Below are 25592 nucleotides of genomic sequence, written 5' to 3'. Positions count from 1 at the left end.
CACCTGCCAAATTCCCAATATTGATCTTAAACAGGAAGAAAATGATGTATCAGAAGAGGCTGTAGCTCTCCTGTGGGGGGGAGAGATGTCATTGTGTGTATTGCACACAATACACACATTGTCATTGTGTGTATTGTAGGGTATTGCAACACGCTTAGGTTTTTCAAAATAGGTGCAGGGTATTTTGTGTTTGGTTTTGGTCTTAGTTTGGCAAAGCGTAAACAGTCATTTTTCTCTCTTCCTGTTTTATTACTCAATGGCACAGGGAAAATAAGGAGGAGGACTTCAATCACCAAGAGAATGTGGGTATGCTCTTGGTGAGAGTATCCCTAGAAAGATCACCCCAAGATTCTGTGCTGGTTGAGGCACAAGATTCTGTGAGGAAGCCTCAGACCTGAGCTGGCGGCTTCTCTAATCAGTACTTTCATATCCAATATAGATGCCTATCCTGGGAAAGGCAGAGTCAGAGAGACGAAAGAACTGCTAATTAGGAAGCATTGGTTCTATTTTTTTTAAGTTTATTACTTCAAATTCTATTTGAGGAAGACATACAGACTGCTATACGGAGAGAGAGACATGCACACAGAGCTAGAAACAGTCACCGTTAGTGGTTCGTTCCCCCAAATGTCTACAAAAGCCAGGTCGGGGTAAGAGCCTTGAGTCAGGAACTCAAGTCAGGGCTCACAATGGGCAAGAGAACCTCAACCAGTTGAACTCTCCCTGCTACCTCCCAGGCTTTTCATTACAGCCAGCTGGAACTGGGAACAGACCTGAGACTTGAATCCAGGCAATCTACCCTGGGACACAGGTGCCTTAATCACTGGGGCAAATGCTTGTCCCAGAAACAACGGTTCTATTTACAAAACAGATACTGTAGAATGGGATTATGGGTTCCATTTGTCAGAGATAGGCAAAGAATAAGGGAGTGGAGATAGTTGTAAATTCAATCAAATCATCAGAGTGGGGACATTAGGAGAACTACATATGTCATGATTGGGACTTGGGTTTTTCTCCTGTTTATTTACTGGGAAAATGGTGGGGAGTTTTAGCAGAAGGGCATTACAGCTTTGCATCAATTTTAACAGATCCTCTGGCTACTATGCTAAGGAGAGACTGAGAAGGCAGCGGCAGCAAGGAGCCCAGTCAGGAGGACACAGTGATGGGAACTGCACAGGTGGCAGCAGGTTAGATGTTGGAAAATGGTTAACTTGATGGATTCAATGTAGAAAGTGAGGAAAAGAGACAGTTAAGATGACATCAAAGATTTCATGCTAAGCAAAAAGAAGAATGAAAGATTCAACAACGGAAATGAAAAAGTAGACACTGAGAAATGAACAACCTATGAAATAAATTAAATTCTTGAATTCCATCTGCCATACTACAAATTCATCTTTGAAAAGATTTATTTATTTTTGTTTGAAATGCTGACTTACAGAGAGGAGGAGTGACAGATACACACACACACACACACACACACACACACACACACACACACACACACGCAATGTCTTCCATTCACTGGTTCACTTCCCAAGCACTACTGTGACCACAACAGTTGGAGTTGAGCCAATCAGAAAACAAGAGTCAGGAGTTTTCTCTGGGTTCCAAGGACTTGGGCTGTCCTTCTCTGCTTTCCAGGCCACAAGCAGGAAGCTTGATTGGTAAGTAGGTAAGGAAGTGGATACAGAAAAAATGAAATATTGTTTTCACAAGTTGGCCAGTACAAGGAGTAACATGCCTGATAACTTGATTGGGAATCAATGTTCATGAAGAGATTTAAACTAGGACACATTTAGTGACTGCAGGTAATAATCTGATTGCACGCACTGAGACCCAGAACAAAATGGGGAATGCAAAACATTACAAATACTGAAGAGTGGCACTGATATTAGATACTAGCACTGCCAGTGGAAGATTAGCCCCACTGCAGAATCTTTACCTTTAATCCTCGTTACTTCCTTTCTGCTTGACTTTCTCTCCTCATTAAAACCAGCACTTAGGGAATTTCATGGGCACATAAATCTGATTATTATTTATTATCAATGATCAACCTGTTTTTCTGTTCTGTGACATATAGGAAAAAATTCTTCACTCTCTGTTTCCCTTAAAGCCTCTCTTCTTTCATGATGTTTTCAGGACCACTCTCCTTTATTTCCTTCTTCTGGTACAGTCAGTCTTTCTGTATCTCCTTGGCTACCTTTGCTTCTTACAATGCTCTGTTCTCCCAGGCTTTCTCCTCTCCCTGCTCCCCATTCACCTTCTTTGTGCAATTAAGAATATCGGGCACCTGTAAAGGCAGCCGTGCAGATTATGGCCGAATTTGTATTTTGCAAATGTGAAGCTGCCAGAAAGCTCAAATCATGTTTCCTGTCTTAAGAAGTGAATTGACAAGCATTAGAAGTGTGTGTGCTCATGTGTGTGTGTGTGTGTGTGTGTGATTTACAGAAGAAATAAAAGAGGCAAAGAGAGACTCAAAGGAGAACCTCCATGAGAAAGACAGAGGCTCAAATCAAGGAGCTGAGGGGTAGACTTTAAACTTCTCCAACTAAACCCAAGCAACAAACATGTGTAACTTACAGAATTATAGTAAAGTGCAAAGACTACAGATGCATAAGGGCGGCCTTGGGATTCGAACCTAATGACCATAACTGAAAAAACAGACAGATAAATATGTATGCCTTATACATTTTAGAAATGCTTTTTAAAATATGCTTTAAAATACACTGTGTATGTACTTTAAGCATACTTTAAAATAAAATGCTTTAAAAATAAAGTGTAAGAAACTTCACAAATGATTAGCACTCTGTCATTGTAATGAAATGTAATGAATTTATGTCATTTAAAATTACTCATTTTGACAGACAGATGTTCCATTTGCTAATTCATTTCCCAGATGATCACAGCAACTAAGAGAAAAGCCAGGATGTTTATCCATGTTTCTCATGTGGGTGTTAGTGGCCCAAATACTTGGGCCATCTTCCACCATTTTTTGAGGCCAAGAGCAGGGAGCTGGTTTGGAAATAGACCAGCCAGGGATGAACCAGTGTAACTGGCAGCACTGTGAGGCTCTTTGCATCTTCTGCATATTATTACTAGATCCTTATTTTGATCAAGCTTTATTTCTTGTTGTTTGAGCCATGAAGCAATACATTTTCATTACCAAATAAAATATGATACAATATTAAAAAATCAAAAATAAAACTACCCATTTTAGTGCATGAATTAGATATGAAAACTATCGAAATCTCTGAGTGTTTCCATGTGACTGTTTAATAAATGTGCTGTGCTAATTACCATGTTAGAAATGGCAAAATATTTAATGCCCTGTAAGAGTCACAAATAATTTCCATGAGTATTTTTTTGTCATAGTTAGACTACTTTTAAAACATGTTTTAGAAGCACATTTAGAATTTTTAGTGGGACATAGTTCCTATAGAAAGAGTATGTGGAAAAAACTGTAGCATAATGGGTCAAGTCCTCGCTAAGATCAATCATGTGCATCCCATATCCAGAAGCCTAGGTTAAATCTTGGCTATCAGCTTCCCATCCAGTTTCCAGCTCAGGAAATGCAGATGTTCTATATGTGGCAGCAACTGCACAACTGCCTCCCAGGGTCAACATCAGGAGGAAGGAAGCTGGAGTCACCAGTGGAATTGAGAATTAAATAGAGGCACTCAGATAGAAAATGAGGCCATCTTAAGGGTATCTTCTTAACCACCAGGTCCATCAAACCAGGCCTCCACTGCTAGTTCTTCCACTGCAACCATTGGAAAGCAGCTAAAAGGGCTAGTATGTGTGGGAAACAAGAAGGTAGCAGATCTGTGATGCAAATTTTGTAGGCAAATGATACTTACATTATCTGCAAGCTTGGCCTAGACATGCAAGAGCAGTGAGAATGAAAAAACATAACAAAACCAAGAGCACCAGCATGATGAAAACCAGAAAGTGAATCTGAAAAGGAATGGGAGGGAAGGAGAAAAAGGGTGAGATAATATTTGATAGAAGAGGGTGAGCAGAGTGAGAGGGTGTTCCCATCAGTTGGCCAAAGGGACAGAAGAACACAAGTGCCCACCAGCTCTAGACGGAGGTACCAGCTACCACCTGAGAAACCCAGCATCCCTCTCTAACTGATTTTAAATGTTTAAAAATGAATTAGTAGTGAGAAAAGATTTATTGCGACATTAAGTAAGTCTACACCACTCCCCCGCCCCCTTTGTAAGCTTACTTGAAAAAGCAGAGGAGGATAGACAGATGTTGTGTCCACTTGATCAACCCCCGATGGCAAGGCTCTGCATAAGCTCCAGATGAGTGAAAACTCTGATGAGTGTTATTAATCTAAATAAGGTTTTTCAATTTGTATGGTTGTGCTTCTGATGCTTTACTTTTTTGAAAACCAGAGTGGGGGAAAAAAACAATGGTTTTAGCTTTCAAAGTGAAAAGCTAGTTTTAATGAATGTTTGGAGTCTAATTTTCAGGGATTCCAGCTGGAGAATCCAAAGTAGAGCCATGCACCAAACGGGACTTTGGACAAGCTCAAGACAGGCCTGGGTTTTCAGGCTGGTACCGATATTACTCAAAACTGGCAGCGACACTCGCAGACCAATCTCAAGGAGATTGGAATTTGGCAGTCAGGGAGACTAGCACACAGCTCCAACTTAAGCTAATTTTCAGGTTTTCTCTGGGTTTTAACAAGTCTAACACATACTTAGGGTTAGATTTATAAGGTCCTACCCTACCCCTACCAGAATCTAGAAGCTGACCCCATTATCGGCTTTTAAGGCATTATTTGTATTTTTAGTATCGCCTATACTCCTGGATTTGGAAGAACTTGGCAAAAAATAAAAAACCTGGCCAGAAGATCTGTTCCCTGAGAAGCAGCAAAGGAATGAGTATATCTAGTTTGTAAACAGCTAAAATGTAGCAGAGTGAAATTTAATTGAATGCTATTGAAACGAACATATTTAAATAAAGAGAAAACAAGGGAAGTAAACATACTTTGCAGGCACATAGAGTACAAGTGATAAAACTAGAATAAGACATTTGCTTTTTTTATGCAGACATCATAAATACAATTTATTTTTGTCTTTTCCCATAGGAACCCATAAAGATATTCAAGTGAGATTTTAACAGAAGGTCAGTAGCAATTTCAAAGCGGTCATCTCTCTCAGTCCATTTGGGGCTCTGGCAACAGTACTAAGTGTCAGTATTTATCAAGAGTAATTTGTGGCTATTGAGGAAAGAAAAACGTATGACAGAGATATAACACACAAACCATACATAGAGCTGAGTGGGAGAAGAGTTAAACAGCTTTCACCAAGAGGCTGAAGAAGAGAGACTTGGGATAAGAGAAAGGACTCGGCATTCCTGGGCCCTTGCGTCCTTCCAGACGGGCTGCATCTGCTGCCTGACCCTGGGACAGTATGGCACCCCGGCAGGGCTTGGGAACTTGAAGTTTCCTGATTCAGAAGTCCAGATCAGGACCTGCAATTCTGCCTTTCTGACAAATTCGCAGCTGAGGAAAGTCCACACCATCGGTCAAGTCCATCGCTCCTCTGAGCCATTCTAGCTGAGTTTTGAGTCTGTGTTCTAAGGATAAAACAGAGCTGTTCTGTGATGCCTTGAACCACACAACTTCATGAGCATATCCACCCCCCTGCTTCCCAAGCAGCAGGGTCTTAGCCCACTGCCACTTCCCTAGAGTCTCCTAAACGGCACATTCTATTTCACTGTTTTAGAACAAAAACCCTAGAGGTTATGACTGGACTGTTAGGGTGTGCCACACTTCCAAACAGGAACAACCAGAACATTCTCTTGAATTTTTATGTATGCGAACACATGTACAGGACATTGTGTTCTAACCAACGAGAGGGGAAACTCAGCACAGAGACAAAGTCCTTCCTCTCTAAGGGCTCCTCCTGATGCAGAAGCCAAGTACCAGAGAGCCCAGGGCCACCCTCTGCTGCCTTTTCCTGGAGCACCTTATGCTCCAATTTACAGGCAAGCATCCTGTACCCCAGAATAAAGCACATCCCTGAAACTGGGACTTGGCAGTCAGACTCTGGGCAAGAACAAAATCATGCAATAGAAGCTCAATTTCCAAGTTATTATTTTCCACCTCATGAATTATTTATTGGCTTCTGCCTCTTGTAGAAGTGCAGCAGTAAGCCATGCGGTGTCTATGTGCAATCAAGAAGCACCAGACCCAGACACAGAGAACAGGGCTATCATCTGGAATATAAATAATGCAGGCAAGGCAGAGAGAGATCCAAGACAACAGAGAAGAAAGAATCCAAAGAATGGTGTGGCAGATGGACTGCATTAGTGATGGAAACCTTGTTGGTATCAGCTAGCCAATGTCTAAAACAATACATTCTACCTATACTTCAATAGGCATCTACTGTGATAAAATGAAATTGCCTTGGAGTTCTCATCTGTCCACTCCACATTTTCTCCTATACAAATTCCCTTAAGTGCTAATATCACATAATGACATCTCTCCTGGCTGTGTTAAGAAAACGCAAGTGCATCTGCATTTAAATCCATGGGACATCAGGGAAAGAGAATTTACAGGGTAAGAGAATCCTAAACCATCTTCTTTGTTTGAAACAGAAGAAATTGCTAACTGTGTCAGAAAGACAAGAATATACATATCTTTAAAACTCTCCAGAGACTGGCATGCCCTTTAAATATTTCCCTTTATAACCTGGTATGATGTTTAGCACTTCTAGGATATTCTCACACAGATCTATTATAAGGAATTCATTTAGTATTTTAAGCCCAGTGTTTTCTATTCTGTTTGTATGGCGGGATGACGATGATTCCTCTCTATGTAAAACATTTCATACAGTAAGATAGTTACAGCATTGACATTTGTTGTTCTCATTTTTCATTAAAAAATCCCGTTTTTTGGTTCTTTTTCCCCCAATGGTATTTTATATCATTTCGTGTTGTATTCAGTGTGTTTTATGTTTCTAAGGACTATGAAAGGTAAATTTAATGACAAAATGGGGTCAGACCCATGGTGAGAAGCAAAAAAAAAAACAATTGTATACCTTAATTTCCTATTGCTCTCCGCTGTCTGCATGTGCATGTACTGCGTTTCAAGGACAGAGCCAGCCAGTTGTTTATCCACAGAAGGCAGTGTTGCTTGAACATTTTAGCAGGCTTTATAGCAACCCATTTTTTGCTATCTTCTTTTTTATTAATTAATTAATTTATTTTTTATTCCATATACAGTTCCATGGGCTCTGGCATTTCCCTTCACCCCTCCCCAAATACTTTCCCCCCACAACACACTGATTTCCCCCATATCATCGCAACAGAACAGTCCCTCCTAAGCAGTCATGAGTCCATCATTCTGCTTTTTAAGCATATCCTGCCATTGCAGATATGACAATGGCAGAGTCTAGCATCTTATTGTCAAGATAAGATTCAACAACTGCATCGGGGGTCCATCTTTGATCTGGAAGTAGAGATGCACATTGCACTGTATCTTCACATCTGTATGTGATAGTCTACCACACAGTTACTATATGTCCCCTTAAATGAAAAGCCATAAAGCAAACTCAAAAACAATAATTTGTTTTAATAAAACTGATCATTGATTCCTCTGAATTTTTTTCTACTTCAAATGATGTCTTTGTTCATAGAAGAACTATCCTTTTCTCTCAAGACGTGAGCTGATTCTATTGAATCATCTCCAGCAGCGTTAATTAATCTCTGCCCAGGGTTTTTCAAAGTGCAACCCAGGACCACTTGTGTTAGAAGTACCTAGAGTACCTACAGTATTGTGGTGGGGTAGGCAGCTAGTTCAGGGTCAGGAAATTGGAAGCCACCATCACCAAGGTGTCCCCTCTTGCCCATCTGTGATGCTCACCTCTCATCACCTGAAACCTGAAAGAGGGAGATGCTGCATTGTTGTGTAACCACTCCCCTCACAAGCCCCTACAAAGGCACCAGGTAGAGAAAAGCTAGCTCTCTTGGTTGTATGTTTCCATCGCTCTGGCACTCTGACTCTTGGCCAGGAATGACTCTGAGTACGGTTATCCCCTGAGCATGGCCTGTATGTCTGTATTCCTTACCCTCTGTTCACTGCATGGTGGGACAATGAAGATATTAATGCTAAGATGCTTTCTATTTCTAATGTGTGTGCTTTTGAGAGTTCCAGGAGAGGTGAAGCCTAGCAGTAGTGGAATGTGGGCAGAGAAGCCAGGGAAAGGTGAATGTCTGCAGCTTTGTAAGTGTGCCCAGGTTATTTACTGCATGTCTCTTAGGATAACTTATATTGTTGGGAAAGCTGGGACATAGGTCTTCAGCTTAACGAATGGGCTTCAGGGTAATGACCATTTGTTTCTCTTGGGGTTTCAATTACTGGATTGCTATATGGAGTTTTGATTTGTTATTTCTAGTGGGCCCTGTTATCACCAATTTTGGTTAATAAAGACTCTTTAATAAATCTCAGACTTGTTTGACATAATCTTGCTCCCACCTTGCAACAGTATTTGCTGTGAAAGCAAATTCATATGCCTCATACCTCCCCAGACACATAGGAAGCAGAAGAAGAGCCTAGAATCCAATGATTTAAATTTAAAAAACAAGCATCCCACTCCTGTCTTCTTGAGTATACTTAAAAAACAATACCTAACAGGGGTAGCTGCTTAATATAGCAATCAAGATGGCAATTGCAACATCTGCATTATATATTCAGAATGTATGGATCTGAGTCCCAGAACCAGCTCCCAGTCTGCTCTTGGAAAACACCTAGGAAGGCAAAGGCAATGGCTCAAGTGACCAGGAGACCTGGATTCAGTTCTTCGTTGATTTTTTTTTAAAGCAAGTAAAAAGCTTCCAGCTGAATCCATTACCCACACGGAATGTTGTAAGATAAGCTCTGGCCAGAATAAACCCTCAGCGTCCCACTGGATGAGTTTCCTGGTGCAACACAATGTGCAGGAATAATACAAGATGTAGCCAACTCTTGACTTGCCCCCTTAAATTAGGAGGACATCATTTGTACTGGAACGGCATATTTGACTTTTTCTTTATCATACCAACCAACCATTTGTCATAGAACATGACATCAGTAAAGGATACTATGTTCCTTATGAATAAAGTACTTGGAATTAAAGAAATTTGTCATAGAGCTTGCTCTTGAAGAAAAACAAAATACACAGAAAAGTAGCTTTTTACTATTTAGCCCCATTTTCTTTTAACAATGTGTATTTAACAATGTATATAAACATCAGTTTCCTTATTCCTTCAAGAACCTCTAAAAGGATACATAAGGGATCCAAAATGTCTTATTAGGCAATTTAACCAAATCAGCCTCCAGTTCAGGTCGGTGTCTTACCCCATTACTACGCACAAATGCACACACACACAAACACAATAGTACATATGCACACAGGCACACATTACCTGCCACTGTCTTACGAGAATTAATGGTGTGGAAAAATATAACTTTTATGTTGAATGTTAGTGTCATCCAGGATTACTGACAAGTTAAATTTGACTATTCTTTCTCACTCTCTCAATTAAAGTTTATCAAACATTCACAAATAGGTACCTGTGTGTCTTTGCCCATATGTGACTCTCACAGCTACATGACCTCAGAAGTATTTTCTCTTTCAGGCTAGTGTCTGAACAGTAGTAAAACCAAAAGCAGGACTGGCCTTGGAGCCAGTGTCAAAGAAGGATGGTTCCAACATGCGCTCTTCAGTGAACAGGAAGCCAAGGTCAGCCAAGAGGAAAGTCACAGATGTGCAGAGGGATCCCATGAGTGAAGAGCCCACCGATGAAATGAAGATCATGTCCATATAAAAGGCAAAGAATTCCCAGAAACAAGGGCAGGTTTTCCATATGGCCAAAGAAATAAGCTTGTCCCACAACTGACCTTTCTATAGGTCTCAATCTCCACTCCAGTGTGTGTGTTTTCATAGGTCCCTGAGCCTGGATTTTAGAGAAGATCTTAAGAATTGAATTGTATCTCTCCACGTTAGAAGATAAGGAAACTAAAATCTAACTGAACTGCTCAGAAAAATATCTAAAAGGGATGGGCCTTAGTGCAAGGCTTTTCCAACTCCCAGAGAGCTTTCCTCTTCTACTTGGAGCCAGCTTTATTGCCATTCCGAGGACTTTTGATTCTATCCACAACAGGGCTCTGACTCTTTCTCTTGACTTCTCCTGTGCTATTCCATGCAAGAGTGGCTCGATCTCTACCATGTTAAGAATTTCAATGTCAGTGCTCTATCCTCAGCTCCATCTCTGCCCTTTAGATGGTAGAAGCAGGTGTCACAGACCAACTAGGTCTGAGTCTTTTGAAGAGGGTAGCAAGCTTAACAAATCACAATTCATGCCACTTGGGAATTTGTAAGCCAGTAAATGGATAGACCTGATGAATAAAGTGATGGGTGAGATGACAGACATTGAAAAGGCTACATACAAGAATTTATACAAGGGAGACTTATGTGAGGTTCAAAAGTAAAGTCTATAAATTTTATTGATGGCCTCAAGGACCTCAATTAATCATGGTAGCTTATATTAGACAAACAGTCAAAGACATAAGCTTAGGATATGTATGCCTTTTTTTTGACTCAGCGTATTGTGTCGATGTCATCCTGTCCCCACATAATTGGACATTTTAATCCTTCACAGTATCATCACTAATGTTTCCCCGTTTGGCAACTTAACCACCACCTTAACTTCAGTTTTGTCACTCAGTTCCCATACGAGATTTGAGAGAAAGTCAGGTGGTTGGTATACATATCTACCAGACGTAGAATCAGAAACCTGGGTGATTTTTTTGTACTTTTGAAGTCTCTCTGTTATCTTCCTCCATGCTCTCATTTTGAAGAAGAAAGAAGAAAATGCAGTAAGAATCAGCAAAACATTAAAGATAGAAGATGAGGAATTCTGTATGGATGCCGTAGGATGGATTTCAGAGAAAGCAGATCCAAGAAGTGGATTGATGTTAGCCAACCCATGAGAAGGAAACTAATCAATTCTATGTAAATGGAGTTTATATGAGAGTATGTGCTCTCAGCTGCGCACCCACGAGGCCAAGAATGGATTGAAAACTAGAGCTGTGCAGAATGGTAGAGTTGATAAGCATGGCTTTACAAAAGAAAAAAATAAGATTGAAAGAAAGCAAGAGTTAAAGAGAGATGATTACTGTAAAAGCACTTCTATTTTCTATTAATACCAATTCACAGGTAGGGTGAGTATTCATTTCTATTATTGTTCCATAATATGAAGAAAATAATTCTCTATTTCCTTTTCTGTTTTCATCTCCCTCTCCTGCTTCATTCATACCCTACCCACTCCAGTCTCCATCTTTCTCTCTTCTTGTTGGACAGAGTACATCTTATTAGAAAACCAACAACTTCCCTAAGGTCATCAGTGATGAAATACAGACTGGAGTGAGACTGTTAGAACTCATCTGTGGGTAGGGGTGATGGCTTACTTGGTGCCAGTCACACAATAGACCAAGAGGAGAGGTCTGAAAATGTGTTGAAGAATCAATTGGGAATCATCTGACACTGAGTCTTTCAACAGCAGACTGGCATTTTGGAAATACTAATTCAGGTCTGTGGTGTTGTCTTGTGCATTGTAGGTTGTTTGTTAGCTTTCTTGGTCTCCACCCATGAGATTTCAGTAGATCTTGCTATCTACCTAGCTGCGACAACCAAAAATGCCTTCAAATATTGTCCAACGTCTCTGAGTGAGAGGTAGAGTGTGCAAAATTATTCCCAGCTGATATTAGTTGGCTGAAATAAACATGGTGTAGGTCAAAGATTCAAAAAGGGAGATAAACATGTACAAAGACAGAGGGCATGGAACTACATGAGGCAATGATACATCTATGAATGGTGGAACCAATATTAATTACATTATTCTTTCCTACGTAAGTATCACTGAAGATACAGTATATGGTAGCATATAACTTAATAAGTAATATGCAAATTAATTGCATTCTACTCTTTCATAAATGTTTCTCAAGCCTAATGCACAAACCTTAGATTGAGTTCACTGCCTGTAATATGCATTTGTAAGTGTGCCTTTATGAAATGACATTGCCTAAAATGTTGTGAAGTAAGCATTACAAACCCATTCGATAACCATATAAAACCTCTATTGAGGGCAGTGAAGCACAGGAATGAAAGAAGCCTGCCCAGTGTCATGCAGCAAGTGGGACCAACACTCACTCTCATAGCAAGTGTGCCCACAGCTCAAAGCCCATGCACTTTTCAGAACACTGTATTACAAGAGGTTTTTTTTTTTTTTTAAATGTCTGGGAAAAGAGTGAACACCGATATGTGAGAATAGACTGAAAGACAAAAGCCCATTTCCTACACACAAAGGAGTATGAGTTAAATGTGAGATAATTGGGAGTTTCTGAAACATATCTAGTAGAAGATGGGCACAACAGAAGGAATCATGCAGAGCAGGAGAGAGAGTGAAGGCAGTTGATGGACACAGATGCGGCAAAGGGCAGAACAATGGGAAAAAAAGAATACTGCAGCCCAGGTGAGAAATACCAAGACTCGACCGTGGTGGCATCAGCAGGAACACACAGAGCTTTTCATGCCCTCACCTCAGGATCAGTTAACGTGGCTGGACATAAGGCTAACAGTCTCTGAGTGATTTGTGAATTGCTGACCTCAGTGATGCTGCACAGGAATGCTGTTTCAGTTTTCATTCCTTTTTTCCAGGCTCAGAATCTGTACCTAATTATATCGAGGTCATCCCAGCATCACTGACCTGACTCCGCTTTAGTCATTGGGTAAGTGTTCATAAGACAGCTCATAACACACTACAAAAGACACCATTTTATAAGTTTCTCTTGTGGGCCCAGCATGACACTAAGTGCTGTATGTGGCTTTTCACATTTCTCCTGTATATCAAGTCCATAAAACAATTGTTGTCCCATTTCCCAGTACAGATTAAGACACCGAGAATGACACTACCTCTCAGATCCAAGATGAGTCTAGCTTTGTTTGACTTCAAATCCTTCCAGCAAAGCAAGTTGCCACCCCCATCCATTTATAACTCACAAAATTCATAGAAAATCTAACAAGCATCCCAGTCAAGAAGGCTAACACAGGACACGATGGGATGGAACTTAGGAGCAAGATTAGATGGCAGATATACAGTATAGACATACTCATGCTGAGAAAAGGGGAAACTAAGTGTTAAGAACAAATGAAAAGTTTTACACAGAATCTTTCTACAGGAAACTTTATAGGCTCTTTAAGGAATGAGAGGAACAGAATAGCAGAGAGCTGAAAGCAGTAGAGAATATGACATGAACAGAGGTCTGGGCAAGCCAGGTTCAACAGAGGCTAGTGATACTGGGGTGATGGATTAATCGCTGGGCCTACAGCAGAAATCACGAGTGAAGCCTTCTGTTCTTACAAAGCTGAATGTCTGAAGGAGGCATCCCAAAATCACATTTTGTATTAGAAAGCAAAAGAAACGGATGCTTATCTACTTCTTTTTCTTTCTTTTGGAGTTACTGGGTGTGGGGGGGGGGGGCAGGGGAGGTTGAGTTAAGGTCTCTGTGCCACATTTCTTATAACTTCTTGTACCAGTCCAGTGCTTTTGCTTTATCTTGCTTCTGGGTCTGTTTTTTTCTGTTCTGATCTTCCACAATTTCAGTTCTCCTTAATATTTTTCTTGACTTTTACAAAAAGAAATGTTCGCTCCGACTTGCTCCTAGCTCACGCCAGTCTCAATCCCTCTCCTCTCTCAGTGCCACCTACATTTCCTGGAGGTCTAACTCCCCATCCAGCTTCCTTTGTTTCTGTATGGCATTGCTTCTCCTTTCCTTTAATTCTTTTTCCTCACTAAATGAGTTTTCTTCCTCTTGGCCTTTGCCAAGAGACTACACCCCTACATCTAGTTTGTCAAACTCTGTCCTACCCATAGGATCTCAGGAATGGATCCTATAGGATAATCAGAATGTAAATCACACGAGCTGAAATTGTTCTTGGACAAAGAAAGCTTCCAAACACAGATGAAAAGCCTAGGAACCCTGTTGTCTGCTGCCACAGGAGTTAAGGGCAGTGATTTTCCAAATTGAGTGGTCATCAGAATTTCCTGGAAGGCCTGTTAAAACATATTCTGCTGGGCCCCTCTCCCAGAGTATCTGATTCAGCATGTTTGTGGTGGCATCTGAGCATGCACATGCCCAGCAAGATCCCAGGTGATGCTGGCAGTGCTGGTCCAGGGCTCAAACTACGAGAACCACCGAGAAGGGGACACACAGTTACATGGGGCTTATAGCTCAGCTGTGAATACTAGCAATGCAGCAACAGACAAGCCCACTGAATGAGCTTTGCTGCTTGTCGCCTCAACAAAGGGACTGACAGCAGACAAAGAAGAGTGACCGGGTTGTGGGGGGCAGGAGAGGACAAAAGTGGGAAGCTCTGTGTTGTAACCTTCTGGGAAGTACCATTGCCAGCTCCAAACGCTGTCATCCACCCTCCAACCCACCATCGTGCAAGGAAGTAGCAGAAGGGAATTCTCAGGATACCTTTGATCTCCTCCCAGCAGCCTGAGCGAGTTCTCTGTGTGTTTATCTCCTTCTTTCCCTGGCCTCCTCTTCCCCCTTTCTACTCCCTGCCCAGTGAATGACTCACTCCCCTCTCTCCCGCCTCCCCACCCCACTGCCATCTGTTTTTCTAATGATGCAGAAGATGAGCTGTTTTGTTGGCCCACATCACAACAAAGCACACTTCAGGCTAACATTTTTCCTGATGCACTCAGAAGGCACAGTTTTATTGGTATCCTTCCCCCCACCCAGTTTTCTCTCTTCTCTCAAACCCCACCCGTTTACCCTCTCTGGCCTCATGTGGACCCTGTTTTCCCAGAATTAGACCAGGAGACACAAATAGGGAAGAATGGAGGGATTTACATGTGTGTGGGGTAGGTCTGCAAAGGAAAGGCTCTTTGAAAACAATGGCAGTTAAACAGCTTGCTGCATAGAACACAAGCAGTGGCCAGGCCTGCCCCAGCAGCCTTGCTAGGTGACTTGAGCCAGAAGCTTGGATGACAACGACTGTGCTGACCGAGCTGGTAGTATTTGCATTTGTCCAGGACTGTTTCTAGGATAAGAGCGTTGCTGGTGGGCACATACATGTCTGTGCGTGTGTGGTGTGGCTCTTCCTACTACAGTCAGGATGCCTGACTCATGGTCCTTCAGCATGGCTTTTTTTCTCATTCTTGACCCTACATTATTAACTCTAGCACTCGGGGCCCACACAGGAAATGGAATCCGTTGTGTGCAGAGGTAGACAGCATGTTTGGGTCAGTAAACGTAGGCTGTGTTAATGAGTGGCTAAGGTATTTTGGAAGGTACAGCATGCTGATGGTCCTGGGTACAGGTCAAGCGTGCTAATGGGAGAGAGCAGGTTTCCTTGTTGCAGCTGCTATTCACAACCAGCCAACTGTTTCTATGCTTGCAGTACTCTTTTTCAAGAGAAATACCTTTGTACAAAAAGCTTTTTATATTTATTCTTATTGCAGGTGTGTGCATGAGCAGATTAAAGTTATATGGGTATAAAGACTTTCATGTAAAATACAAATTTTCAAAGCTGATAACACTAATAAAATTGTGCCCAGACATGGTGCTGGTACAACAAACCTGTATGTGGACCATTGGTCCAAAACCCCTTGAGCTCATTAAGGCTGTGTGTCAGAATTCCAAAACTAAATAATTCTAACTTGCTTTTAACATAGTTTTTATTAGAGTCCTGAAGATTTTGCTGAATAACATCTTAAAAGATCAGAAATGCTAGTTTCTGTGAATTTGAGGTTCTAAGGCCAACAGAATGTAAGGGATTGAACAAACATGGAGGAGTGGAGCCAGGAGAGGACTTGCATGTGGGGTAGCCAATGGGTCAAGTAGACCTGAGTGCAGCAGGCTGGGTCTGGACAAGGGGCCAGCTTACCTCACAGGACTGGATGCAGTGGATCAGAAGGGGGTCTGGATGCCATCGCCGCTGGCCGGTACACATGATGCTCTAGCAGGGAAGACAAGGAGGACAGAAATCAAGCAAAAATCACATTTGATGTCTGCAATATTTATATCTTTAGGGGCAGATGATTGGCCCAGGAGTGTAAGCCTGACATCTCTTGTCCAAGCGACCAGATCAGCTGCAGTTGGTTGCTCTACTTCCAATTCAGCTGGAAGGCAGCAATTGAGGGCTCAAGTACTTAAGACCCCATCACTCTCATGGGAGATCCAGTTAAAATTTCAGATCCCGCATTGGGCTTGGTTCAGTCCTGGCTGCTACTGGCAATTGGGCAATGAACCAGTGGATATAGATCTCTCTGTCTACAACTTTCTTTGTCACTATGCTTTTCCAATACATGGAATATTAAAAAAGAAATCATCCTCATGCAGTTGACATCAGGATTCACAGCAAATAAGACAGCAGTGGACAAAAAGAAGAATCAGGGCCAAAGAACACTGTGCAACCCTTGTTAGCATCGTTTCGGCTTTTATGGTAAGAGATAAAATTGTGTCTACCTTGCTGACTAATCAAGATAATGTGAATCAGCCCCAAACTTAGCTGAAACAGCAGCAATTGTCAGTCTTCAAAGAGCACATTTCAGTAACTGGAAAAGCAGTTAGTCTCGCTTTTTAAAATAATGATAACTTTTTCACTGAAACTTTTTCATTTTGACTTTTTATGTTTTAAGATTTCAGAGAGGCTCCTGCAGGAGAAGAGCCAGTCCATCACCGAAGGTTTTCTCTCTAATCCCCCACTTTCCTCACATTTTACATCAGGGCAACTGGAGTTCAATGCAATCAAATAAAAACTGTAAATGGTGAGATAATGAGTTTTACTCAAGATAAGACCTTTCCTGATTGGAAATCAGACATTTTAGACTATTAAGACTGGGCAAAATTCATAGAGAAAGCATTTGCATAGCTCAATGTCCAGATATCTATTAATATAGATACCGTGATCAAATATAAAAACAGGAAACCAGTGTTTTTTTTTTTTTTTATCAGATACCTAAAGTATCAGTTCTCCTTCTCAGCTTCCTTGATAGAAAAACAAAAAGTTCAAGTCTTTAGTGAGTTTGATCACGAAAATTCACTGGGTAAGCATTCCATCAGGAGTTGAAATGATTTCAGTTTTCGTTGATCTTTTTCTGCAATTTTTTTAAAGATTTATTTTATTTTTCTTGGAAAATCAGATATACAGAGAGGAGATACAGAGGAAAAGGTCTTCTGTCTGCTAATTCACTCCCCAATTGGCTGCAACGGCTGGAGCCAAGCCAATCTAAAGCCAGGAGCCAGAAGCCTTTTCCAGGTCTCCTGTGTGGGTGCAGGCCGCCAAGGCCTCATGTGCCCTACCAGGCTACAATCGGGATCTGAATGGAAAGTGGGGCTGTTGGGACACAAACCGGTGCCCAAATGGGATCCCGACGGGTGCAAGATGAGGTCTCCAGCCACCAGGCCACCATGCCACCATGCCACCACGTCACCATGCCAGAGCTAGTTTTAGCATTGCTTTCTCGGTGTTGTTAATTTCTTTTTTCTCCTGGATGTTGAGTTTGTTTTGTGGCTCTTCATTTAAGGGAATGTACAGTAGTTGTGTAATAGAGACTGTCATATCTAGTAACATGTCATTTAACTTCATGGCATTGTAAATTTCTATTTCTCTTTCTATTGTTGATTTTGTATCATGACTTTTCATTTGAGGGGATGCACAGTAGCTGTGAAATGGAGACTAACATCCAGATGTGAGGATGCAGTGTAGTATGCATTTCTGTTTCCAGACAAAGATGGACTTACAATGAAACTGTTTACTGTATTTTGACAATAGGATTCTGGACTCTCTGCCATTGTCCATACCTGCCATGATGGACATATGACTGTGTATGAAGAACTATACTTTAGTAATGATATAGAGGAACTAGGTGGGGGGGGGGAATTGGGGAGGGGATAAGGGAATATGGAACTGTATCATAAAATGATAGCAATAATAATAAAATGTAAAAAAAAAAAAAGGCAGAGATGACCAAATGTACGGCAAATCTGGTTCTGTACTTAAAACCACTAAAGATGATCACTTGAACATAAACAATAGCTCTGCTAACTAGAAATGATTTCTGTTGAGGTTTTAAAATCAAATACCACTGACATTCTGAGTGGTGGTTAAGGCTTTCACTATTTATTTTATTTTTAAAAATTATTAATATGAGAGGTAGAAGAGGGCAGAGACAGAGAACCACGTCATTTCTAAGCATTTCTTCACTCTCCCAAATGCTTGCATGGCTGGAGGGGATGTGGTGTTGAGGAGGTGCAGGGCTTTGCCTTCTTCCTCTCGTTACTCATCAGTTGTTTTTTCCTATCTTGGTATTTATGTAGTGTAGTTTCTTATGAGACAATATATGAGCATGGTACAGCATGCAAAGGAACTAAAACGTGAATAGTTTCCCTTCCCGGCTCCTCAGCCTGTTCAATCCTATTTCAGTTTTGTAAAATCTCATATATATATACATATACGCATGTATTTCCATATACACAATTTAGAAGACAATAGCTTTAATATACAGTGGTTTTACAAATAATTATCTTAATTTTTAACCTTTTTTTCTCCTTTTTATTGGAAAGTCAGACATACAGAGAGGAGGAGAGACAGAAAGGAAGATCTTCCTTCTTATGATTCACTCCCCAAGCGGCCACAATGGCCAGAGCTGAGCTGATCCTAAGCAAAGAGCTTTGGGCCATCCTCAACTGCTTTCCCAGGCCACAGGCAGGGAGCTGAATGGGAAGTGGGGCCAATGGAATTAGAACTGGTGCCCATATGGCATCTTGGCATGTACAAGGCAAGGACCCTAGTCACCAGGCTATCGCACTGGGCCCCTCACTGATTTTTTTTTTTAAATTTCTTATAATTCAGACCAACACCTTTTACTTTGATTCCTCAGGAGGCTGTAAGTTAGTGACCTCTGCTTGATATTCCTGGAGTTCCATTTACTTGAGAACAGGGACTGTCCACTTTTTTTTTTTTTAACTTGCTTGCTCAGTGATTTGTACCTGTCATGCACCTGATGACACATTTCATCCACAGGCATTTCCGTTATCTTCTGGCCTGAGGAAGTCCTCCATCATAGTAAGATGTCCTTGAACTATGAAGACACACATTTGTCCTTCATTGGACAACTGAATATTGAACCTAAGTGGAGGAAAACTTTGTTTTTCAGGACTGTATTTTATGGACCTATTTAAATTACAAGAGGAAAATGAAATGGAAAAAAAAAAAAGATGGACTGCTGGGGAAAGGCTAGCTCCTCATGATGGCTGAAAATAATTGTCTTATTGTCTGGAATGCTTTTGATAAACACGATCGTAAACACAATATTTAAAAGTTACAGAGATATTATAATCATGGTTATTCTGTTATTAATGAGCAACTTTCAAATGAGGTGAATGTGAAAAGTTAATTGCCAAGGACCTATTTTTGAACTTTCCAAAAGGAAAAGATTCCCAAGAAGACAATTTTAAAAACTTGTCTCCTGGGTGAGTCAATTTGGAAATTTCTAAAAAGCAAGAAACAGGAAAATAAAGGAAGAAAATAGTAGGGGGAAAAAAAAAAACCAATGAGGAAAGGAAGGCAGGAGGGAGGTGTGGAGGGCTGTTACGGATAATGAGGACGGTCCCAGGCCTCCATGAAGCTGTTGCCTTGTTAAATGTCTTATTAAACATCACAGGAATGATGGTTACCCAATGCTAATGTCGAATAGAAAATTGCCCAATTATTTTTTATTAGAAATTGTTACTTGACAGAATGAGTTCTAAAGATATCAGGCCACATAGCTCTGCCATTGCCTAGGTTTGAAACAATTTCCTTAGGATTGCCGATGAAGTTACCCATAGATAAAACTTGGCATTGCTTAGCATGTTTGTTTGGAATGTAATTTTCTTTTTGATTCCTCTTCTCCTTTCAGGCAAGGTCGTGTTGTTTACTATTCTATAGTGAGGAGACTCTTACTACTTAGAGGAGATGGTTTCAGTTTAAAAAGGCACAAGAGAAGCCATTAGGTACCATTGGTGTGTGTGTGTGTGTATGTGCGTGTACACAAGTGGAAGCAGCTGTCTGAGCTGCTCCCCAGTTCAGAGAGAACAAAGCTGCTCTCTGGGCCTGCTGAGCCAGAGGTGGGACCGGAAATTGGGAACTATGGTTTCTGATGGGTATCTTCTTCTTTTTATTTAATTCTTCTTTTAAAAGTATTACCTGTCTAGTTAAGTGATGGGGATACTTGAGAAGAAAATAAAGTTAGAAATTAGAAAGAGTGGAGGCGGGCCTTGGTGCTGACAAGCAAAGGGATCCCTGGGGATGCTGTGGTTTGTGTGACGTCAGTGCCTGGGCTGGAGATATGGCACTAAGGTCCTGGTTCTGTGGTTATTGTCCCTACAACCCACATGCGGCATCGGGGTGGTGTTTAGACTTTCTGGCTTTGGCCTGGCCCTGGCACCAGCTGACAGCAGTATTTGGGGAAGAACCAGTAAGACGCAAGATCTCTCTTATAGAAAAAAAATAAGTGAATGTATAAGATTAGGAATCACTGAACAATTACATTGCAGGGCTACAGAGTTGAGATTTCGTGTAGTGTTACGGCTCCTTGAAACCTGGCCTAGATAAAAGGCACAGGAAAATCTCTCATTTGGATCTCACTAACTCACACTTGTGAAAGTACTAAAGAAAAGAACAGCAGTGATCAATCTCTGAAAAAGTAATTTATGAGGCAAAAAATAGGTGGAATCAAATATGTTGATGGACGTTTGTGTACCTCAAAAAGAAATACTTTCAAATATTATTTAGAAAAGCATTTACATGCAAGCAGCAGACATAAGATATTACCAATAACAAAGATATCTATCTCCATGAAATCAATTTGTTAAAATGTCATTACTTCACAAATTCAAAGATTAATTTTCCTGAGGCCAATGTGATGGGATAATGCCTAAAACCACCACCTGTAACACCAGCATTCCATCTGGGCACTGGTTCAAATCCCAGCCACCCTATTTCTGATCCATCTCTTTGCTAGTGGCTTGAGAATAGCAGTGGAAGACCCTGAAGAAGCTCCTGGATCCTCATCTCTGATCAGCTCAGCTCTGGGCGTTGCAGTCATTTGGGAAACGAACCAGCAGATGGAAGGTCTTTGTCTCTCCTCTCTCTTTTTGATCTTTGCCTTTCAAGTAAATAATTAAATCTTTGGGAAAAAACTCATTTTTCCTATTCTAAAGGACATAATAAAATAATAAAATAAAATAATAATATAGTAATAATAATAAAATAGTCTCCTGACAACAGTGGTTAAGGGAAATTATAAAATAACTCAATGTTACATAGGCTTTTTGAAAAAAAAAAGTTTCTCTGTGGGATTCTTCCTCTGTTAAGGGATTTTGGGAATCTCACAGCTTGCGATGCTGACAACATAGGATGGTAGGCTGGCACAGTGGAGAGCCTGGGGACAAAAACAATGCTCTTCCCATGCTCAGGGGTCTAAGGAGAAGTAGGCAAATGGGATAGCATGGCAGGAAGAAGTAAGAGAGAAAAAGTCAAAAGAAGTAAAGCAGAGAAAACAACAGTGTTCCCAGGAAATACCTGAGGGGAGATGTTCCCTGGTTCAGAGGCTCCTTGTTCTGGGCACTTGGCTGCCCCTGACAGTAACACCTGCAGCGTTACCAGTGCAGTTCCCTTGGGCCCTCACCAGACAACTCCCCTCCCCCGTCCCGTGATGAAATCTTGGATATAACATCCTTTTTAAATTTGTTTTGATTTCCCTGTGTCAGGATTTTCTTTTTTTCTTTTTCTTTTTTTTTTTTCTTTTTTTGTTTTTCCCATCACTGAAAGACCTAGGCTTCTTTCTATAGGAGTGAGGCAAGAAGGCACCATAGCAGCCGAGGGCCACATAGGCGCTCTGGGATACTCAGACTTATCCACATCGCTTCCCTGCAGCCGGATGGCACCGCGAACAACGAGAGAGGACAGAGTTGCCCCTCTCCTCTGTTCTCAGACTCAAAACAAAAGCTTTAGAAATTGCTTCTCCAGTCAGACACGTGCCTATAGGAGACACTGAGCAACCACTGATTCTCTTCAGAGCATGGTTTAAAAAAGAGACACAGAAGAGGCCAGCCATCTATTCTTTTCTGCACACACACAAGCCAACCGAAGAACACCATTTCCAGTTTTTTTTTTTTTCCTCACAAACAAGTGGTGATATCTTCAGAGAGATGCAGAATTTATATCCAGTGAGTTGAAATCTTAGTTTTGCTTCATTAAGAACTGTGTGCAAGAAACTGCAAAGACGTTTCTCTTACATTCCTTTTTTAGTTTTTATAACAACCCTGCCAAGTAGATAATATTATTCTCACCCTTGCTGATGAGGAGCCAGGCTGCAACAAGTAAGTCAAGTTGTACTGAAACCCAGGAGGGCCTCATTCTCCATTGTTCACCCAAGCTCCAGAGTATCTAAATTTTTCGAAATCCTTTCTGTAATAAAAACCATCTTCTTCTGCTGGCATGAAAATTTATAGATTGCCCAAAGTTGGACTGGCACTGTGGCACAACAGGTTAAGCTGATGTCCAAGATGCACACCAGTTTGAGTCCCAGATGCTCCAGTTCAAATCCTGATCCCTGTTAATACGCCTGGGAAAGCAGTAAAAGATGACTTAATTTGAAATTCCTGCCTCTCATGTAGGAGACCTGGCAGAAACTGCTGACTTTGGCCTGACAAATCCCAAGTTGTTGCTGTCACTCTCTCTCCTCTCTTTCTCTCTCTCTCTCACCTCCTCTCGCTCTCTCTTTCTATATGAAACTCTGCTTTACAAAAAAAAAAAAAGTAAATTCTTATAAAAAAGAATGTACAGATCAATGGGAGACAAACCCTTGGCTATTAAAAATTAAAAGCAAATATTTCACAGCAAGGCAAACATCTCATTTTTCTACTCGTTTATTTAAAGTTCATAGGAAAAGCAATATGAGTGTTAAGAAAAATTCAGAGCAGAGAATGCTCCACTGGATGTGGAGTCAGAAATACTGGTTGTGTTTCTCTCTTTCTTGTCAGCTTGGAAAAATAAACCCATAACATCCCATATGACTGGAAAACCAAGATAACATTTTTTTTTCCTAGTTTATTAGTTTGTGATGAAATTCAAATGAAACTCTTTATATGTGAATACATACACATATATGTATATGATTTTGAAAACAATATGCTATTTTCTAAATGTATTATATCATTTTTATTATAAGATCATTGGAAGCTGACTAAAGAAAATGAGGCAATTTAATGCATTGTTCTGTAGTCTTTCCAGATATGATGATATCTGAAATATGGTAGATAACAGGGATTGTCACAAAATAGGCATGGACTTTCAAAACAAATTCATCTTGCAATGAATAGGTGTGCTTATATTTAAAATATTGATGTTGAGAAATATGTGTATTCCCAGGCATCTGCTGGACTTCTGGAGGGTGGAACATGGCCCAAGTGATTTTGGAGAACATGAAGACTGAAGGTTTAGTACAATACAAAACAATTCCCAAGATGAGTTGGGTTAGAAGGATATTGCTCCAAGCTGAGTTTTGTTTAGCACAATTGCTCTGGTTTATGAGATGTTCCTTGCTACTTACGAGGACAAGGTTAGATTTTGCACCCTTCACAAGCTACAAGGCCTCGAACGGACAAACATCATGTGCTCATCCATGGTTGGTGTATTCCCTCATTTCAGAGAACCTGGGGGTCAGAAGGACAATCCTGCCACTGCCATTTCTGTTGCTTTCATCAAATTCTTTCTGTTGTTTTTCTGCTACAATACAAGTGCCAGGAACCCCTTGAAACTTCGTGTGAAAGCAATAATCCCTAGATAATCTCCAGGAAAGACCTCACAGGGCACGGGCAACAGCTTGTTTTGTTGCTTTGTCATAACTAGTGTGAACTATTAGATTAACACTTGGGTTCCTCTTGGCATAAAAAATACTGATTTGTGGGCTTGGAAACATATAATCATACGTTTAACTATGTTTTCAAGTTCTGAATTTCTGAGCTTATTTTTTTTTCCAGGAGCAAATTATTCTTCTATGTTTATTTTTATTGATGCATAATAACTGTATAATTTATGAATACAGTGTAAGGAAAGGATGAGACTCAATGTGCCCTATGTCACTGGAAGTTCTTGATTCAACTCTTTCACTTTGCTTTTACACAGAAATACAATTCACATGTCACACACTCCCCTAAACCATTCCAGCAGTGAACTGTGACTAGCTGCAGAGTTTAGTTGTACCCCCACAACCTCCCAAAAACTGATACAGAAGAGGGCTGTGTCATTACGGATGACAACAGGCAGGTATGATTGATGAGACTCAACCTGCATTGAATGAAAGTGGCAACAGAACAAGAGAGATTACCATGCACCGAGCAAGTCGCAATATATGCTGTTGTTTTGTGTCTGATCCTGATATAAGCATTATGAGGTAGGCATTACCTCCACCAACTGCTGCTTTGATACATGCTATGGCTATCAGGTTGGGAAATACATGCTATGGCTATCAGGTTGGGAAATAAGCACTGATCTTTTTTTATATTTTTCATTCCAAAGTCTACAATGTTTCTCTGATGTTACTGTCCTCAACTTTATCCTTGGACAATCCTTGTCTAAAGGAAATAATTTATTGAGCAGACAGAATAAATGCATTCAGGTAAAGAGAAGTGCTTATTCTGTATTCTCCTTCTGAGGTGGAAGAACTGCAATACATTAAGATATAGTCATTCGGAGGAGCAGAAAGCGGCTAACATGCCTCCAGTCTGAAGAGTTGCCACTATGACTGTATCTTTGCTCGTTCAATCGTGATTTATGAGACATTTAGGTCTTCCAGGCATTAAAAATATATTAGGAATATAACATGCTATGCAACAGAAACTTAAAAAAACAATTATTCCCCTAAGGGATATTTGAAAACAAACAAGCAAACAGAGGCTGTAATAAAATAAAGCAAGTGTTCCCAAGGACGGAAGTGAACAAGTCTCTTTCATTGGTGTTTATGCTGCCTTTGCGAGCACCAATGAACTGACCTTCTTGAATGCACCATTTGCAAAGCATAAGCAGCAGAATCCCCACATTGGCTGCTTATATATACAGAGAAATCTTTCGTCATTGGAGTTGACTTACCAGGACCCAACGCACGGGTCTAGATCACATGGCAAGCCACAAACCACGAGACATTTGACATGACTCTAATTCTAGCTACTGCCATCCAGCTAAAATTTTGCAATCAACTGTGAAGAGCGGCACTTGAAATTCTGGAAATTCTGAGAATGGGAAGATGGGCTAAGGCTTTTTTCTGGATCTCTCCTTCCTGCTCCAGATCTACCCTCATCCTGCCTTCATCCATAGCCTCTGTCTCATCCACTTTCCTCAGAGTGGGCATGCAGTGCCAGCAGGATCTCAGCAACCTACCTACACTCATGCTTTTATTACCAATTACCCTTCCACCCTCACTGCCACATAAACCTTGGTTTTAGTCATATAGAACTTCCCACCATTCCACATCCTCTAGAA

General features: G+C 40.8%; 1 protein-coding gene across 1 annotated transcript in view; it reads right to left on the bottom strand.

Annotated features, from left to right (window-relative positions):
* The window catches only part of PAPPA2 (pappalysin 2), a 226694-nt gene that overhangs the window by 18548 nt on the left and 182554 nt on the right, over nt 1-25592 (bottom strand). The window contains exon 20 of the mRNA XM_040984308.1: nt 15951-16022. Within this exon, the coding sequence (XP_040840242.1) occupies nt 15951-16022 (72 nt within the window). The remainder of the gene's footprint in view (nt 1-15950; nt 16023-25592) is intronic.

The sequence above is a fragment of the Ochotona curzoniae genome, unplaced genomic scaffold (assembly GCF_017591425.1).
Source record: "Ochotona curzoniae isolate NIBS_2020 unplaced genomic scaffold, NIBS_Ocur_1.0 contig_4105, whole genome shotgun sequence".
Taxonomy (NCBI): Eukaryota; Metazoa; Chordata; class Mammalia; order Lagomorpha; family Ochotonidae; genus Ochotona; species Ochotona curzoniae.
The sequence above is the reverse complement of the archived record's forward strand: the minus strand, read 5'-3'. Positions and strand labels throughout refer to the sequence as shown.